The sequence below is a fragment of the Montipora foliosa genome, chromosome 7, assembly GCF_036669935.1.
Source record: "Montipora foliosa isolate CH-2021 chromosome 7, ASM3666993v2, whole genome shotgun sequence".
In the NCBI taxonomy this organism is placed as follows: domain Eukaryota; kingdom Metazoa; phylum Cnidaria; class Anthozoa; order Scleractinia; family Acroporidae; genus Montipora; species Montipora foliosa.
The window spans coordinates 25765171-25785584 of NC_090875.1; the positions used below are offsets into that span (position 1 = coordinate 25765171).

At 36.0% G+C, this 20414-nt stretch overlaps 1 protein-coding gene across 4 annotated transcripts in view; it reads right to left on the minus strand.

Moving 5' to 3' along the window:
* Positions 1-7443: 7443 nt before the first annotated feature.
* LOC138011569 (dynein axonemal heavy chain 6-like) overlaps positions 7444-20414 on the minus strand; it is a 142303-nt gene continuing 129332 nt past the window's right edge. For 2 of the 4 annotated variants that reach the window (XM_068858635.1, XM_068858636.1), the window contains 11 exons: positions 19595-19783; positions 17957-18034; positions 16686-16853; positions 15380-15561; positions 14298-14394; positions 13514-13727; positions 12686-12788; positions 10944-11053; positions 10284-10402; positions 8785-8879; positions 7447-8504 (listed from right to left, as the gene is read on the minus strand). In XM_068858635.1, the coding sequence (XP_068714736.1) occupies positions 10385-10402; positions 10944-11053; positions 12686-12788; positions 13514-13727; positions 14298-14332 (480 nt within the window). In that variant the 5' untranslated portion in view covers positions 14333-14394; positions 15380-15561; positions 16686-16853; positions 17957-18034; positions 19595-19783 and the 3' untranslated portion in view covers positions 7447-8504; positions 8785-8879; positions 10284-10384. Of the gene's footprint in view, positions 8505-8784; positions 8880-10283; positions 10403-10943; positions 11054-12685; positions 12789-13513; positions 13728-14297; positions 14395-15379; positions 15562-16685; positions 16854-17956; positions 18035-19280; positions 19357-19594; positions 19784-20414 lie in introns of those variants that run through there. The other 2 variants (XR_011124743.1, XM_068858637.1) reach the window with 2 other exon arrangements.

Sequence of the window (20414 nt, forward strand, 5' to 3'; positions counted from 1 at the left end):
TACCCCAACAACGACATCGGGTACACAAAGCTTTCCAATTATCATGCAAATAAATTTTTCGGCCAAAAACGCGACTTTTATCACTGCGCACCCAGTCAACTTCCTTTCACTTTTTTTTTGCGACCAATCGCTGCTCGAGGAAATATTTTTAAGAAATCTGAGGGTTACTTATGCAAAGAGGCGGCTAGCCAATTTTAACATCCTTTTTCGAATATTTTCCTCTTTTTAGTATACCATGTGTGACTAATTTGCATGATAATTTGAAAACCATCTTGGCATCATAAGGACATGTAATTTTAAGGGGGCCCTCTCCTCTCCTTCTTGATAATTCACCCTCTCCTCCACCCTACCCCGGTTTTTACGTACATGAGGTCATTACAATTTTCAAACTCCCTTGATCCCGTTTGATAACGTTTCCCTCCATTCCAGCTCCCTGCACACGTTTCAGTCATGATGTAAGTTGTGCTTTAAAAACGTGACGAAATCTAATAGTAGCACTAAAACACAGCCAATACAAATATCGCAATTTGAAGCAAGATTAGAACGATAACATCACTTACGTCCCTTTTTTTTTTTTTTTTTTTTTTTTTCTGGTTTTCACAACTCATTTTTAATAACCCTTACCACTGTTTTGAAACAATGCTAATAATATTCCACATAGTTCTTGCAATTATAAATAAATTAAATAATAACAAAAGGGAAATATACTTTTGTCTCAGTTGAAAATCTTTCAAATAAACATATCCCCTTTATACTAGTAATATTTAAATTTGTTGAGCATGAAAAATAACTCGCCGAAAATCAAATATCTTGGAAATTAATAGCAAGCTTAATAGACCAAGAATTAGTTTAAAGGCTCCGATAATATCCCTTTTATAATTAATTTGTTTCAAGACCTTCCCTACTCTCTTAGATTGACAATCAACTAAATTCACAAATTAATGGTCTCTTTTAACCGATGAAACCATGCTTTTATTTTCAGCCAACAAATTGTTGCCTTCATTACAAGGGTGACAGCCTCCTGGTAGCACAGCTCTCAAAGTAGGTGAAATTTGAGGTACCTTGTTAATTTTGTGACTCTTATCAACAAGGATAATTAGTAATCGTGATACGTGTAATTATTCCCTTAGTACGCTAAAGCAAATTTGAGACAAATGGAACCAAGAAAAGGATAATTCGAACGCCCATTGAGACACCTTCACAACGTAAGTGCGGTTTTTGACTGTTTTAATAAATAAGAATAAGGTATATATTTTTCGAAGCAAAACAAACCCAACCATTTTACCTACTCTTTTAGGCACTGCCGGTGACTCTAATCAGTGACAGGAGACAGTTACAGAGAAGCCCAAAGTTGCAATTCCAAACGACAATTCGTAAATGCAATTGCATCTTCTTCTTTTTTTTCTCGTTACAGGTAAGTTGAAATTCGCAAATGGCGATCACCACTGGACCAAGCTAATGTAGTCACAGTTGTAAGCATCACTCAAAAGGTAAATGCATACCTCGAGTTAACTAAATTATTCGAGTTTGGTGATGCCCTCAATACCATTATCTAACTAAGTTATTATTCCAGTTTGAAGCAGGCGTTAATGGTGATTATATACACTACACGGAGGATCACATCCAACTGTAAGTGCCTTTTAAATTACCCAGTTTAATACTTTTCCACTTGTTCCTTAATTTAATAGAATTTATTTTTATTTTATCTTGTAGGGGACTCAGGTTGGTTTGCAACATAGCAGCTAGAAAGTCATCGTCAATCAAAACGCTCATTTCAAAAACCCTTACAAGGTAAGCACAATCTCTTTTCTCACTCAAATCTCACTTTTTTCATGCAATAAAATATTCACTTCGCAAGACAAATGTGATTTATCAATTGACTTTAACACAATTTAACTCCATTTTTCAGCAGATCTCTTGACAGTGGAGGTAGCAATGCCTAATTTGCAGCTGGCACTCGTCTAGAAGTAGGACAACGAATTTCAAATAGTAAGTACAAGTGCCAGTTTTCATCATCAACTATTTGTGATCCTTGCACATTTTTTAAAACTGTTTTATTTGTTATATAGTGTTTAAAAGTACTGCTTATTAGCCGCCAAATTTAAATTTCTTTTACGCACATTTCCTTTTTTTTCAGCTGCAAACATGCAAGCAAACAATACACAATGAGAAATTGAGGCATTTCACTGTCCAGTTACTAACATTCGTACTGTAAGTACATCGCGCTATCAATGTTTTGGTTCTCCCTTGTTTTTTCGCAGACGACCCCGCTAATACAAGCCCTAAAATAGTTGTTCGGCCAACATCCACATTACTTTTCTATGACGTCCATAAAATTCTAAACAACAGCCCCTAGCCAAACTTGTCCTTCCTCTTTCCGCCTCTTTTTAAGAATAAATTTCACAATATTTCTTTAATGCCCATGTTAAAGTAAACCTATTCATAATTAATTCTAAACAACGAACCCCTATTATAAAATTAAACGAAAGCTGAAAGAATACATTAGCAGACGGGAGTTAAAACAGGAATATAATTTATAGCAACTTAAAAAACATTACGAAAATCAATTTTAATCCTGTTGTGTGAAATTTAAACGCTCTGTGAAGATGTCCTTAACCTCAACCCACCGTTCTACTATCCCTCCCCTGCTCAATTCCCTTACTTTTCCTACCCAACCCCTAACCCAACAACGATATCGGGTACACAGACCCTTTCTAATTATCATGCAAATAAATGTTTCAGCCAAAAACGAGATCTTTGTTCACTCCGAAAGTGGCATCCTATCGACCTCCGTTATATTTTTTGGCGAGCAATCGCTCCCTAAGGAAATATTTTTCGCAAATTTGAGGGTTACTTATGCAAAAAGGCAGCTAACACGTGTTACCATACTTTTGAATATTGGACTTTTGATATACCATATGTGACTAATTTGCATGATAATTTGAAAACCACCATGGCATCATAAGGACATGTAATTTAAGGGACCCTCTCCTAACTTCCCTGACCATTTACCTTCTTCCCCACCCTACCCCGGTAGCACAGAACCCTTTTTACGTACATGAGATCATTACAATTTTCATTCCCTCAAACTCCTTTCATATGAATACCTAATTAAAAGCGAACCTTTTCGTCTCGTTTAAACAGCCTACCATAATTTTTTTAAACACATCCCCTTAATCTAGTAATATTCAAATCTCATCACTCCAAATTGCTGAGCATGAAGATAACTCGCCGCAAATCAAGAATATCTTAAACTAATAGACCTTATTCATAAATGGCGGGCAATTTATAATTCTTTTGTCAAAGTGCAAATTAGCCTACCAAGCCTCGATACCATACAGTGAATTGAAAAGAATTCTTGCTCTAAAATGAGGCTTGGTAGGCTAATTTGCACGTGGACAAAAGAATTGTAAATGTAACCGCCATTTATGAATAAGGTCTATATTAAGGTTCAATAGAGCAAGGATGGGTTTAAAAGCTCCGATAATATTCTTTAATAGTTAATGCTTGTTTAAAGGTATTCTCTACCCTCTTAGATTGATACTCAACTAAATTAACAATTCGTTTTTTTTTTTTCAGTTAACAAGTCGTTAACTTCATTGGAAGAGTAACACCCTGCTGGCAGCACAGCTCTAAAACTGTAGGTGAAATTGAAGTTATCTTATTAATTTTGTAATTTTAATATAACAATGTTTATTAATAATAATCATGGAACATTTCATTTTTCCCTTAGTACACTAAAGCAAATTTCAGACTAGTGGGAGAAAGAAAAGGATTGTCAATTCGAACGCCCATTGGGGAACTTACACAAAGTAAGTGCGCTCTTTGACTGTTATCCTTTTTCAATACTCTTTGTGGCACTAGCAGTGACTCACAGCAGGCAGCAGCAGACAGTTATCGAGAAGCCTGAAATTGCAATTCCAAATGACAATTCTCAAACTGTAAATATTTGATTGCATTCTTTTGTTTCTCGTTAGATAAGTTGTAGTTCGCAAATGATGATCTTCACTGACCAAGCTAATGAATCCAAGCTGTTAGCATTAGTCAAAAGGTAAATACATTTTTATTCTTTACAAAAGTATTTCCATTTACTCACTCTTACCACGCAGCCTAATTTAAACTTCAACAAAATTTCAAGCAGAATACAATCAAGGAAGAATCAAGACTTGCAAGGCCATCTAAGATTCAGACTGTAAGTACAATTTCCTTTCTATCGTTCCGTCTTACTATTTTATTAACGTCTGTACCTAAATAGTTTCTCATTACAATAAAGATTGCACATTTTAACTAGTTGAAACAAATAATATCCTTACATGTAAACACTAAAAACTAAAGTAAACTGTGGAGCGATTACTAGTAAACGTATATCACCAAATACAATTTATAACAATTAAAAAAAAAAAACCAAATACTTCATAACCGTCAGATTTTTAAAACACCTTACGACAGATAGGGCCTCAATGACCCCTATTCCCAACCCCTTCTTCTCAGTTACCTAACGGTCCCCACCCACTGCCATAAGCCCAAAGAAACATGTCACCATCCCTATGATGACCGTTACCTTTCTTGTTATCATGCAAATAAGACTACGCACTCCTTACAAAGCAAGTAAAATTTGCATGATAATATGGAAACTCATCATTTCATAAGGACATGTACTTTTAATAGTACCCCTTCCTTACCACTCCCTCCTTACACAGCAGATTATCTTTTGTCTAAAAGACCATGTCATTTCCATGGTAATTTAAGTTTCTTTATAATGCAATTCCTAATACTCTAAACATCTAAATCGTAAAAATAATGAATAAACTTAAATCAGCCAATAAAGAATGACAACCAACCTCACTATTCTAAAATGACATTTTTATGCATATACATTTATAACTTTTTAGTCAATTGTAATACCTTCTTGTGCTTAAGGTTTAGTCTTTAATTAGTTTAAAAAATGATATTTTATAGAAACGCTTTTGATCCGTTTTTATCACTTACGCCATTTCAGAAAATACCTCAACATTTGTTTTCTTTGACATAATCTGGTGTGAATCAAGGTCGAACAAACCCAATACTAGATTTTAAGGTAGCTTCAAGATTTATAAAAAAGTGAAGTTATTTAATTATTTTTTTTGCTTTTATTTGAGGTTTTGAAAGCAAGCCAATCAAATCGGGTATCGCAACAACTGCAACAGAATAACCCAGATGGCCAGAGCCTTGAGTGAAGGATAAGCAACTTTACACTACAAAGGGAAGCTGTTAAAAACTGACATTTCTTCATGCATATTCATCAAATGCATGTATATTCATTTATTGCTGTCGTATTCATCCATATTCATCAAAATCATGCATATTCATCAACATCGTGCATATTCATTAATTGCTGTCGATTTCATGCATATTCATCAATTGCTGTCGATTTCATGCATATTCATCAATTGCTGTTGATTTCATGCATATTCATCAAATTCATGCATATTCATTGATTGCTGTCGATTTCATGCATATTCATTGATTTCATGCATATTCATCAATTGCTGTCGATTTCATGCATATTCATTGATTGCTGTCGATTTCATGTATATTCATCAATTGCATCAAATTTCATGCATATTCATTAATTGCTGTCGATTTCATGCATATTCATCAAATTTCATGCGATATTCATTAATTGCTGTCGATTTCATGCATATTCATCAATTGCTGTCGATTCATGCATATTCATCAAATTTCATCCATATTCATTAATTGCTATCGATTTCATGCATATTCATCAAATTTCATGCAATATTCATTAATTGCTGTCGATTTCATGCATATTCATCAATTGCTGTCGATTTCATGCATATTCATCAAATTTCATGCATATTCATTAATTGCTCATTAATTGCTATCGATTTCATGCATATTCATCAAATTTCATGCAATATTCATTAATTGCTGTCGATTTCATGCATATTCATCAATTGCTCTCGATTTCATGCATATTCATCAAATTCATGCATATTCATCAATTTCATGCATATTCATCAATTGCCGTCGATTTCATGCATATTCATCAATTGCTGTCGATTCATGCATATTCATCAAATTTCATGCATATTCATTAATTGCTATCGATTTCATGCATATTCATCAAATTTCATGCAATATTCATTAATTGCTGTCGATTTCATGCATATTCATCAATTGCTGTCGATTTCATGCATATTCATCAATTGCTGTCGATTCATGTATATTCATTAATTGCTATCGATTTCATGCATATTCATCAAATTTCATGCAATATTCATTAATTGCTGTCGATTTCATGCATATTCATCAATTGCTGTCGATTTCATGCATATTCATCAAATTCATGCATATTCATCAATTGCTGTCGATTTCATGCATATTCATTGATTTCATGCATATTCATCAATTGCTGTCGATTTCATGCATATTCATCAATTGCTCATTAATTGCTATCGATTTCATGCATATTCATCAAATTTCATGCAATATTCATTAATTGCTGTCGATTTCATGCATATTCATCAATTGCTCTCGATTTCATGCATATTCATCAAATTCATGCATATTCATCAATTTCATGCATATTCATCAATTGCCGTCGATTTCATGCATATTCATCAATTGCTGTCGATTCATGCATATTCATCAAATTTCATGCATATTCATTAATTGCTATCGATTTCATGCATATTCATCAAATTTCATGCAATATTCATTAATTGCTGTCGATTTCATGCATATTCATCAATTGCTGTCGATTTCATGCATATTCATCAAATTCATGCATATTCATCAATTGCATCAAAATCATGCATATTCATTAATTGCTGTCGATTTCATGCATATTCAATGATTTCATGCATATTCATTAATTGCTATCGATTTCATGCATATTCATCAAATTTCATGCAATATTCATCAATTGCTGTCGATTTCATGCATATTCATCAATTGCTGTCGATTTCATGCATATTCATCAATTGCTGTCGATTTCATGCATATTCATCAATTGCATCAAAATCATGCATATTCATTAATTGCTGTCGATTTCATGCATATTCATCAAATTTCATGCGATATTCATTAATTGCTGTCGATTTCATGCATATTCATTAATTGCTGTCGATTTCATGCATATTCATCAATTGCATCAAAAGAATGCATATTCATTAATTGCTGTCGATTTCATGCATATTCATCAAATTTCATGTATATTCATTAATTGCTATCGATTTCATGCATATTCATCAAATTTCATGCGATATTCATTAATTGCTGTCGATTTCATGGATATTCGATTTCATTTCATCGAATTCATGCATATTCATTAATTGCTGTCGATTTCATGCATATTCATCAAATTTCATGCATATTCATTGATTGCTGTCGATTTCATGCATATTCATCAAAATCATGGATATTCATTAATTGCTGTCGATTTCATGCATATTCATTGATTGCTGTCGATTTCACGCATATTCATTAATTACTGTCGATTCATGCATATTCATCAAATTCATGCATATTCATTAATTGCTGTTGGTTTCATGCATATTCATTAATCCCTGCCAGTTTCATTGCATAGTCATCGAATTCATGCATAATCATTAATTTCCGTTCATTTTATGCATATTCATCAATTGCTGTCGATTTCATGCATATCATGCATATTCATTGTATTCATGCATACTCATTGATTCCTCTCATTTCACACTTTTGTTATATCATGCAATTATTTAGAAAGGCCTTTTGTCAGAAAAGAAAAATATACCTTTCAACTTCCTAGGCAGTTTGAGCCTCAAAAAAAGAAATCATGCAAATCTCACTTGTACAGTTTGAAGTTTATTCATAAAATTGTTTAACGTATAAAAATGTACAGCACTCTTCCTAACTTAGCACAGAGTGAAATGGCAAAAAAGAAAAGAAAAATAAAGTATTGATACAACAGCGTTGTCTTTTATCCTCAACTACTCTCACTACTTAGATATTGCCAAAGAAATTTAATAGAAAATGACTTGCTTTGAAACCCTGATTATTTAAAAATAAATCTCATTAGTATAAATACACAGGTGATTATACAAAATCGTGCGCTCTCATTGGCTCGCTATCTCAGATTATCAGCTGATAATCACCTCGACGGACAAAATGGCAGCCAGTAGTCGTTTTGCCACTGTAAGTGAAGATGATTTTTGCGTTGAAATGTTTTTTTTCTCTTTTTTGAAATAATCACCTGTGTATTTATACTAAAACAGGCTCAGTGATTATCACTTTGCCTTCGGTGAATAATTGTTAATTAAAATTTCTTCAACTATCAATGATGATTCTTAAAACAAGTAAGATGATTTCACAGAAACAGTCTGAAAAACTCAAAGCTAAGGTGTTTACAGTCTTTTATTAATTCAGCTGACACAACAGAGCTGTTTCCTTTTCAATCCAGAAGATGGACTGAAGATCAGTTGGTAATAAAAAGCAACAACGAAGTTTGTGGACTGCATGACCTAAAAATACAAAGGCATTTGTTTAAATTTAACCCAACTAAATCACTTACACGTAAACTCATCTAACTGAGAATTCTTTTTCTGAAAACTTGTCTACAGATACCACAGCCAACACTGAAGAATTGAGGGGAAAAAAAAGGACCTTTTTCTTTTTAGCAGCACAATACAGTTATGGAAAACAAGTAATAAGAAGTTACAAGGTAATACACAGCATCTTATCATTTTCAAGATGTCTTTCTTCTTTGTTTTGTTTAGGGTTTTGATAGGAAGCCACACTCACATTGTATATCATGACTGTTGCATACACAGAAGAAGCAAGTCTTTGACTGGTTCAGGAGAGAAGGATAGGCTGCATTGGATCCACATGGAAAGATCCTGGTAAAAGTAAAATTTGGTCATCATTAGGGCGATTCATTTAGATTATGAATAATTTTCATTCATGATCAAATCAAACAGATTTTTCCCATCCTCCATCACATGCTTTAAACTCATTGTCATAATTAATGTCTTTAATAGGTAGTTATCTGATACTACTCATTGTGCTCTCTTACGTGTTTCCTTCTTATTCATTCAATACATATCCATAATTTCTCATTCATTCATTGGATATCATTTCTTGTATATTTGTCAATTTTCATACATATTCATGCATTCTCCACATTTTATGCACATTCATATATTCTCCTATTCATTACTATTCATTAGGGATACAATGAATTATTCATATGGCTTAAGATTGGGGCTGATGGCAAAACCCGGATCAGATCGGATCAGACCGGACCAGATCCGACCAGACCAGATCAATAACAAAATTCCCGCCCAAAGTAGACACATGAAATCCCTGGGTCACCAGTTAAGGTTACTTCCGACCTTCGCAGATGTCCTTCGGGAAAAAATTCGTACACGCAATACTTTCAATAATCCCTAACAAACTATACATCAGAAGAAAGCTCAGTAAATGTCGTTTATGATAAAAATATCGTTGAAGTGAATTTTCCTTTTGGAAAGTGTCAGGATCGTGGCTGGTAAGACATGAAACAGTAGAGGTTTCTTCTATTGAATTTATAGGGTATCGGATGCCCAGCACAAGCAAAATCACTGCACAATGTTATTCACAAGGCATCAATAAACAAAAGTTTGTCAGGAAATTCTGATACTTAAAATATTTTTCCTGTGGCGTTCATGTACACAACAAGTCTTGCATATTTTTGGTCACTTCAACCTTAGATGCGGATATCTAGACAACCAATCAGTATATTGAAAACGGCCGAGACACTTCGTCGATTGATATCTTGTGAATAACACTGTGAAGTCATTTTGCTCGTGCTGCGGCATCCAATACCCGATAACTTCAATAGAAAAACCCTTGGTGGTTTCACGTCTTACCGGCTCCTGACACTAAAAGGAAAACTCAGTTAAACTATATTTTTTTTATCTTAAACTACATTTATTATGACCAAAAACAAAATAAGTATGCAAGGCTGGTTGTGCAGCTGTGAGGTTGCATATTTTGTTTGTTAGGATTTTATTGAAACTAACGCGTGTAAGATTTTTTTTCCCGAAGGACATCCGCGAAGGTCGGAAGTAACCTAAACTGGTGACCCAGGAATTTTGTAATTGATCCGGTCCGGTCTGGTCCGATCCAGGTAATTTAAAGAAAGGCATATGAAAAATACATGTATACCCGTCCCTTATTAATGACAGAAGCATTGCCCAGATAATACTGTGAAGCACCTACAAATTGTGAAAAACTTGTTGTCTTTTTAGGTATTTGCCTACCTTTATGACTTGAAAGAGAGAATTAAATTGGTCCACTTCTTGTCCAAGTACTGTAGTGAAGGACTGTCATTATAATCCCTGGTCTCTAGGAGCCCATCAAATCAAGGAGGAAAAAACACCTACAGACATCATACAAAGAGGGTTAACCAAAAATTCAGTGCTACTTTAAACTACTATTTTCTCGTCCCTTTTCAACACTTTTTTCACAGTACCGGCTGAGAAATGATTTTTTACATCAGAAGCCGGTTGCTTGAAGGCCGGTTGTGCGATGCCTGGTTAACAACATTAGTTAAGAGGTATCAAAACCTATAGGTTTCCATGGTATTGAATGTTGGTTAGTGCTAACCATGCTTCCAGCAATCCGGGCCAGGATGCTTCGTGTTGATGATTTTGTTTCAAAATGGTTGCTGTGAAAATTATTTTGCTACATGCAAGCAGCCCTTGTTACCTTGTCACAACCAAACATTCTTTAATTCTGAGCAACAGTAAGAGGCAAATGAAGACTTATTCTAATGGAGAGAATATTAAGAATTGCGGCTATTTTAGAGAAAAAAAGGAAAGCAACTATGTAGTAAGTTTGATCATGTAAGGAAATTGATAGCCATTCACTGATTGGGCTTAGCAAACAGAGCTTGGTAAAAGGAAAAATTGCATTCCCACCTGAGCTAGAACACTTGTAATCGTCTTCAAGAATCTCCCTAGAATTTTCCTAGAATGGTTGTCAGGCACTGCTGGTCCTAAGCAATTGTAACCCATCATCCACATGTGATCTGTAAAAACAAACACCTGAGTTCCAGTTCTTAACCATGCAGGTTGTTTCGCTCAGTGCGTGATCTGTTACTACTGAAAATATGAAATAAAATTGTAAAACAGTCTCTTAAAGCTTGTGTAACTTTCTTGAGTTATTTTCACACTGCAAGCAATCTCTCAGTTTTCTTTTTGCCAGTCTTATAAGGATGCAATCCTTGCGACAATTTTCATGGTTCCACTCACTCATCTTGAGAGGATCGCATTCTTACTTGACTGTCAAAGAGGAAAACGAGACTGATTGCATTCTCATGCTGCCATGACCTTTTTAAACGTCTTCTACCCAACAAGAATCTACAATTATAGAAATACTACAAATATCTCCCCAAATATAATTCCAACCAAAAAACCGTTCCCCCATCCAAAGGAAAATGAAAGTGCAACTAGAAGAAAAATGAACCAAATGTAAATTTTGGATGCACTTTGAGATATGGCTCAAACCATTTTCAACAATTTGAAGGGAATGTCTTATTAGAGGGATTGAACCTACAAAACCATTTTACGTAAAGAAAATGTTATGATATGAAACACTAATTATAACTAAGACAACGTTATATATATATGCCGTTATAGGCTAGCATAGCAACCAAGGAGCCATCCAAATACACCCTCTATTTTGACTTTTAAACGCTTACATCAAAAACAAACTCGGTGACTCCCAAGTTTTGTTGCTGGGAAGTGATTACAAAGCGAGGTGAAATCCTCTGAGAAGTTATTAAAATTCTTATGTGCTGATTCAGAGCCACCTTAAAATTTTCCGATTGTGAAGGTAGCTCTGTTTCTGCTACTGATAATTTTTTAGCTTTGCAGAGAGTTTTGTTTTTAAGCCTGGTAATCGCTACCCAGCAATAAAAATTGGGAGTCAACGAGTTAATTTATGAGATGTAACTGCCTACAGGCGAGAAGTATGGTGTATTTATTATATAAACACCAATGAAATACCAAGCATGTTATTTTCACACTTGAAAAGATCACTGTTGCTATGGTTACATATAAAAATCGATGCCTTTCGTGAATGATTTAGTATTTCATTGGTGTTTATATAATAAAGAGAACATTACATGACCGCTTGGAGATATGAAATTTCTCTTATTGTGTTCAAAGAGAAATTTCATATCTCTGCGCGGCCATGTAATATCCTCTATATAGATGGATCTTGTTTCTATGGTAACCTATTTCATCACCTTTCTAGCATACCTTGTCAAGTAATTATTGTGGTTTTATATGGTGTTATAATGACAGCCATTACATGGAAAAGTAGTGTCGATCCAATCAATCTAAATAGTACATTTTCTTAAAAGGGCTGAAATTGGTTTGAGTCTCCTTAAAGGCGTGTTTCCAAGAGAGAGCAAAAATGGGACAGAACATATTTTTTTTAAAAAGCCAATAACTTTTGAAAAGAAACAGTTTTCATACGTTTTGTGAAGGAATCATGGATGCATTAACACACAGATAGCGCTCATAGAACTCACTGTTTCTTAACAAAAAATTAATCAAACCCGTCCTGTTCCATTTTTGCTCTGTGGCATAAACGCACCTTTATGGTCTCTTCAAGAATAGTTGCAACTGCCATTTTATAGAACAAACCTTTTTACCTGGCCAGTGATAAATGTGAGGGCATCCCAAGAATCCGCCATCTGCAAAGTACATCTTTAAATTGTCCAGAGCGCTCTCTAAATCCCAGTCGCTGAACTTGTACTGTTTAATGAACATCAAAGGAAAAACAAATCAGTACAAGCATGACGATTGTTGTGGGAAAAAATTTGTAATTAATCAATAAAGTACAGTTATTTATAATTAATAATGATAATAATAGTGATAATGATAAGGATCATAATAATAAAAACAGTAATAATAATAATAATAATAATAATAATAATATTTATTTAATAACAAGAATAATGACAAGAATAGCAGTGAAAACAACAACAACTTCGTCAAAGTTACCTGCATGGCCAAAGCACAACTGCGGCCCGTTACTTAAAACCCGATACTTTCCGGGTGTCAATTTTTCCGGGAACCGCCAACTCTGACATGTTACAGTTGCCCTATGGTTCTGACAAGACAAGCTCTTGTATAATTATGATAGGGCACCCATAACATGTCCCAATTTATTCAAGATAGCAGCGTCAAAAAGATTTGAAAACAAAACTAAGCAATTTTGAAAACCCCTTAATATTTCCAAGACAAATGCTTTCTTATCTGTTTAGCTGGAGTGGAGTGGAGTTTCCCAGTACAATGTGTTAAAGCACTAACCACTACACCAATATGTACAACAACATCTTATTGTCTCAAAACTCTTTTCTACTATCTTTTCTCCATAAACTCATGTCATAAACCAGGAAAAGAATACTTGCACATATTTATGATAAAGAAAATTTGTTGCAAGTAGCATAAGAATAACCAAAAACGAAACAACTTACCATGACTCTCAAATGTATCAGCACTGAGTTCACCAAAAGCTCTTTCAACATTTGCTTTGAGTCCTTTGGTGCCTCATTTTCTACTTTGACACTGTTCTCCAAAACTGTCACAGGAAAAGTCTTGGCTGGCATGGAACTCAGAAACAGTGCGAAGTCCTCCTGTACTTCCACTTTTGGGTTTGAAAGGTGTTTGATGAGCAGTTTCACGGTGATTCTAAAAAACGAGAAAAAAGAAAATGAAAACCAAGAAACCCCTATTACTAATGTTATCATCAAAACGTTTATTCTAGCTGACACAAGCTGACAAACTAAATTTTATGCATGAACAATGCATAAAATTAATAACAGGATACTTCGACAATTTGGCAGCCATTTTGATTTCCGATTGTTTAAAAAGATGTTACGGGATGCTCAGAAAACAAATTACTGTAATATGCATTTTGCCCCCTGGGCATCCCATAATAGGTATTGGAACAATATCATTCAAAATGGCCGTCGAGTCGTCGAAGTAATCTATTGTGCAGGCATTAGAGAGGCGACCAGAAAAAAAAAGCACTTGGGATCATGGAGCCGCAAAAACGCAATGAAAAGTAAAATGTTGCAATTCCTTTTTTGGGCATCTTCTAACAGCACGGTTGCCCTCTTACATGTACATGCCTTTGTTCTCGCCAACTTTAGCAGTTAAGGTACATTTGACGCAAAAATGACAGTTGACAAGCATGTCGACTGATCCTAGCCCACCTGCCAACAAACTGGCCTATGAGTTTTACTCACTAGTTCTTACCTGGAGGAAGATCCTGTCTCCTGTTTTAGTTGCATTGGTGATCATTTTCTCGGCCACAGGCCAATGACCTTGACCCAACGACATGACCTGAAGAATCCTATGAATGAAAGGCAAAACTGAAGCTAAGCAAAATAAAATGAAACTAACCAAACAAACGATTGTTTGTGACTTAATTCGCAACTTTTAGGGAGGGGGGGGGACTGTTGCAACATTTGGAAGTAGTAGTTCGCAACAGCACATTTCCTCGCCTGAATAGACCAATCTCAATGTATTAAAATTCAACTTAAAACAATTTATTATATCTCTCAGATAGTACGCGTGCTGTAATTGGCTAAATTAGCGGGCCGTATTCTACAGTACTGCCCGCTGTACAGCCCGCTAAATTTAAAATTTCGACAAAACATCATCTAGCGAGTTTTTCATGTCATTTCTGTTGCATAAACTTGTAGTGAAAACTGTTTGAATCTTGCAAGCAACTATTTCAAACTTAACAGCCTCGTTTTCTCGGTCCGTACTGTAAGTTACAGATCCTCGTTTTTTCCCGTTGATTTATGGCCCAAGGGCCATAAATCAACGGGAAAAAACTCGGTCCGTAACTTACAGTACGGACCTCGAACTCGGTTAGTAAGAGGTATAAACATGATTTTAAGGCTCTGGGGAGTAAAAATAAGGATTTGTGTGAGTTTATTCCCCAGGGCCTTGAGATGATGCCTTTTGCATAGGACTGAATTTTAATGTATAGAAGTTGGGTTAGATGTATTTTGGACTACACCTTTCCTAAATCATATCGGCTGGAGCGGAAAATACCATAATACTCTTTGTTTGTTCCCCAAATTTGGAATTTGAGGGGACAAACAAAGAGTATTATGGTATTTTCCGACTCGGCCAAATGCAGTCTCAAGGGCCGTCACACAACACTTCTCCTCATACCTTCTAGTAGTCCCGCAATGCTACTTCTGTTAGGACCAAAATCCTGCTGCGAAGCAAACTTAGAGGGTGCATTTTCTTGCTGACAACAAGAAATAACAGCTTGCTAGGAGATAGGGAAGATTGAACTAAGACCGGTTGAAATTGAGTCTCACCTTTATCTGTAGCTCCTTTCTCGTGCAAATCTCAGGAACATGTTTACGGGATCCAACCCAGTCGATAAGAGGTGTGGTGGGTCCCCACATCAGCATACAGGGTGTTGAGGTCGATTGATGGACTCTCCATGAACGTCTTGCCATAATTTTCATACAACAAAATCCAAAGAGCCGAAGATGACCTGTGTGTAAATACATATGTACAAATTTAATTCTACAGTTCTTTAATATGAGCCTATAGCAACAAAGGTACACAATCAATAAGCCGATCAAAGGTAAGCGCAACCAACTGGCTCTGGGAGTAGAAAAATATGCCGCTGTGATTGGTTAACTTAGCATGCAGTTGGTTCAACTCTCTTTTAACCTTCAACCAACCATGTGTCAATAAACCACTTTCAACTATTCAACCAACCATAGAGCATTGAAAGGCAAAAAATCAAAACAATCAAAGCCAACACGAACAGGACTGCAGTTAAAACAAAGAACTGAAGATTAGGGGAGCGGAGAGTAAAAAAAGCTGTGTTCCTTTTTCTCCAGCGGCTCAATAAATTGCTCTCCAATTTGTATGGAAAGCCATAACTTTCTTATGTAATCTTTATTGTTTTGGTGTTGAAGTTTTGTCTTGACGTTTTGGAGTGTACTGTGGCGACATTATTATGTGGTGTGGTGAGGTTTTGTCATGTGACAAGGTTTGCTGCTTACAGGTTGTGTTTCCATTACAATGTGTTGAGGTCTTCTTTTGAAATGCTGTGTTTGTAATCAAATAAAGGGAGAAACTAGACACGTGATAAAAAAATCTCACCACGTGAAATTATGTAAACACAGCATGTCAAAAGAAGACCTCAACACATCGTGAAGGAAACACAACACATAACCATTAAACCTTGTCACATAATGACAAAACCTCACCACACAATGACAAAACCACACCACAAGACAAAACTTTAAGATCAAACAAATATAAATTACATAAGAAAGTTATGGCTTCCATACATGTAGATTTGCACAAGAAAATGTTGTGCACAAACAGCTCTAAGTTCTTTAGGCAACAGCAGGATAAGCAGGAGGATCAATGCAGCTCCTAATGTTTTAGAATCCCAGCACTACAAAGATCGAGCAGATTTTAGACCATTATTTCCACCAACCTGGTATAATTTATTATTCACAATAAATAGCCTGGCATGAATAGTGATGCAAGGCCGGCAAGGCTCTTATGCGAGTCTGACTTCACAAGGGAGTCAGTTTTAAAGAATGGTCTGGTCTTGAATTAGCTGGGTAAAAATGTCATAAATTACAGAAACAGTACCTTCTCTTCTCTAAAAGCCTTCACAAACACCAATCACCGAAAACTTGTCAGACATTCGCCAAAACTGCCTTGCGGACCTTCACCTTCTTCAGTCATTTCTGTATTTTCACTCGTTGTTGAACAGCCATCATCTGAGCTTTCAGAGGGCAATGATGGGTTTGGGCAAAGCTAAGAGATCAAAAACAAAGAATTGGCATTGATATATGTCCCTCATCCTCTGCCCCAAATGTACAGTATTGCAATGCCTTTCCCATAGACCATATTCATAAATGACGGTCAATAAAATTATTCCTTTGTCCTTGTGCCAACTAGCCTCGTTCGCATGGAGATAATACCAAAAAAATGTTGCTTTTGAGCGAGCCTGGTTGGTCTCATCAGCATGATGACAAAAGACTAATAATTATTTGTTGTCTGTCACTAATGAATACTTAACAATTAATCCATGAGCGTGCGTTGGATATGAGATGATAGATAGCCAACGAGGCACGTAGTGCAGAGTTGGCTATAATCATCTCATATCCAACAAGCGCAAGTGGAATAATTGTTTTAGTAAAAACGCCCCCAAAATATAGAAAACTAGACTACAATAAAAATAAAAAGGCCCAAAAAATCACGCATATGCTTGCCGTGTTTGTAGATCATGGTATAATGGCTCATAACCCTTGATGGCTTAGCCAATCAAAACTCTCGAATTGCATTATCCAATAATCCAGTTTTTAATAAAGTCTAATATCTCATAAAAAACTGCTCATCCTCGTGATCTGTTTGATTTTCAAGATATGAAAGCTACATTGTGTCTTGTTACATGTATCTCCCTTTTTAACTTCTGTTCATGCCAGTGTTTTGCAATCACTTTGCAGTAGTGCCAGAATTGTCTTATAATCTTCTGAATTGAAAGAAGGCAAGCAATACTCCCTTCCCAGCTAGGCCCTTCTAACACAATTTTGATCAGAAACAAGCAAATAACCCAGCCATGTCTCATCATTGCTTTGGAATAAGGAGATACATTGCACGTATCATGATAATACATAATTCACGAAAAAAAAAGAGTTCTTTCCCTTAAATAACAACAAGATAAGAATTATCTCAACAGTTATGTGCGGGATTGGAGGTTGGAGCCATTTTGAAGATTAGGCAAAGTAAAGGAGATTTGAATTTCAAGCTACTTTGCTGGAGACCCCTCCGCTTACTGTAACAATATCCCCAAAAAACAGCAACACCAACAACAAAAACCACAACCATCACCAAAAACAAACAAAGATACATCATACCTCTATCGATGCTATCTTAACAATGACAGACTTGCTGACTATTTCTTTCTTCAAGCTAGTGAAAGCCAGAAATGAATCCTAAAGTGAAAAGGCACAATAATGTTTAGAAAAACCAAGAAGCCAGTAAATGGTGCAGCTTTGACCACAGATGTTATACAAATGAGACCAGAGTAAGGAGAATGTAATAAACTGATTGAGTTGCACTCATGTACAACATTAACTGAGCAACTGGTACTGTACATGTATCACTGTGACCCTACTCTGATGATGAAGGCAATAATGCTTATGTTTGTTTGTTTGTTATTTATTTGTTTGAGCAGATTGAAGTTTTGGCAGCTATTCAGCTGATGTGGACCTGCCATACCCACCCACCCATATACAAACAGAGGACAGCCACAACACTGGGAACTTCATCCCCTACTATAGTCTGTGGGTTCTTTAACGTCCCACAGAGAACTAATGAACCTGGAAGTTATTTGTGAGACGGGACTTCCGGCTTATTGCCCTTATCCGAGAAGACTTGAAAGTCTAACCATTTGCGGATGTCATTACAAAGGCAGCACTTTCTCCTCAGTTATTTAAAGACCCTGAGTGTTGGTCTGGCCGGAGTCGAACTCACGACCTTCCGCATGGCAGCCCGGTGCTCAACCAACTGAGCCACCGGTGCGCGGTCACATTAATAATGAGAATGATGATGATAATGGACATTGAGGACTGTGGCTTGGATGATAATAAACATTAATAATGGCAATGTAACTATGGTAACCTTGACAACAATAATAATCAATATTATTAATAACTGCAAGTTTAAGAAAATTAATGTATCCAAGGTGAATCAATAAACATGCCCACCCTGGAAAAGAGCACAAAGCATGATTGATAGCCACTTTACAAAGCTCAGTTGCCGCGCGTCTGGGAAAGGTTTAAATTCTAGATACGGCGGGCACTGGAAGCTAGAAAAGGAGTTTTTTAATGAAAGTGTCTCAACAATTTTGCAACTTGTTGTGGCTGTTGCCAGCAATTCACAGCTCACAGTTATCACAGCACTTGGTGAAGTGGACTGATTCACAAAACGATGGAGACAAAGTAATATACCACAGCAACAATGGGCACAATCCCAGTAAAATACAATAGAGATGCATGCAATACCAATCCAATGAAATTAAATTAGTTGCAAAGAGACACATAGTGAGTGGGAAAATTATTTCTTCAGTGACCCAACTAAATGACCAACTCTTTGCTCTTTCCGTCTTTGATTTGAATGCCCTCATCAAAAAACTAAGAAGTCTTATTTGCGAGTAAGATTTTTCCGCATTGAACATACCCTTTAGATTTTGAGGTCCAACTGTTTCCGGATCAAGTAATGAGTACATCATCTCCTGCTTCCCCTTTCAACATTGTTTTAGATCTAGTGGCTGATCTAACTTTTTCTCTTCCACCAATGTTGGTGGTGATACTGTTATCTTTCAAGAGTCGTAAACACTAAGTTTGAATGAGGCTGATAAAATAATTATGTAATAAGCAAGCAACTGGGGTAGGGCTTGGGTTACAAACGTCTAAAGTTCTGGGATTGTAATATCCTACAGTTAGACACCTTAAAAATTAAGCATGTCATAAAAAGAGTAATCTCCATCTCACCTCAACAAAAGTCTGCTTGAACAAGATTGGTTCCAAGATCGGGTCCAGGGTCTCTTCGACTTCTCCCAGAAGCACAGGCATACCAATAGGAATGCAATTCTCGAACATTCACAGAAAATACTCTGGTCTGTGAGCTTGATCACTGAGTGGTCCGTTCTTGGCCTCTTTTGCTCTGATCCAACGGTTAGCCTGAGAATTGTTGTGGAGAAAAAAGGAAATTTGAGTTCTTGAAGTAGCTCTCGGAAAGCATGAGGTGATTTTTATTTTGCTACCTAAACTGAAAACTTAAGACTATACAATAGGAATGTTAGCATGAAATGAAAGGAAATAGAAGTTAGTTGTAATAATAATAATGCCTTGCACGCATCTGTGGCGGTTAAGTCTGCGCAGCGACTTCCCCCAAGCTTGTTGGCTCGTTTGCCGTTGTACATTGCTCGCTAACCAATACTCTTGTCCGATCCAGCACATGCAGTTTACCAATCAGCTTGTAGTGCTGGAGAGATAAGTGGGGTTGTTCTATATCACGCAATCCGGAAGTCGCATAGGCTAACCAGTCGCAAGGCAGTGTTCCTCTCAAAAAACGCCAATACATCTGTTGTCTTGTTCTATTGCGCCTTACGTTATGCGTTAAAAGCTAACGATGTTGATACCAAGGAACAGTGAAAATAATAATAATATTAAATCTCTGAATGTGGCTTGTGCTTGAAAACCACTGCACCTTAAGTTTGTAACCATAAAGAGCAGCAAATAATGCTTACAAATAAAATTTGCGTAAAGTTTTTCAAAAAATGATTTTGTCAAAAAATTAATTTAAGACTTA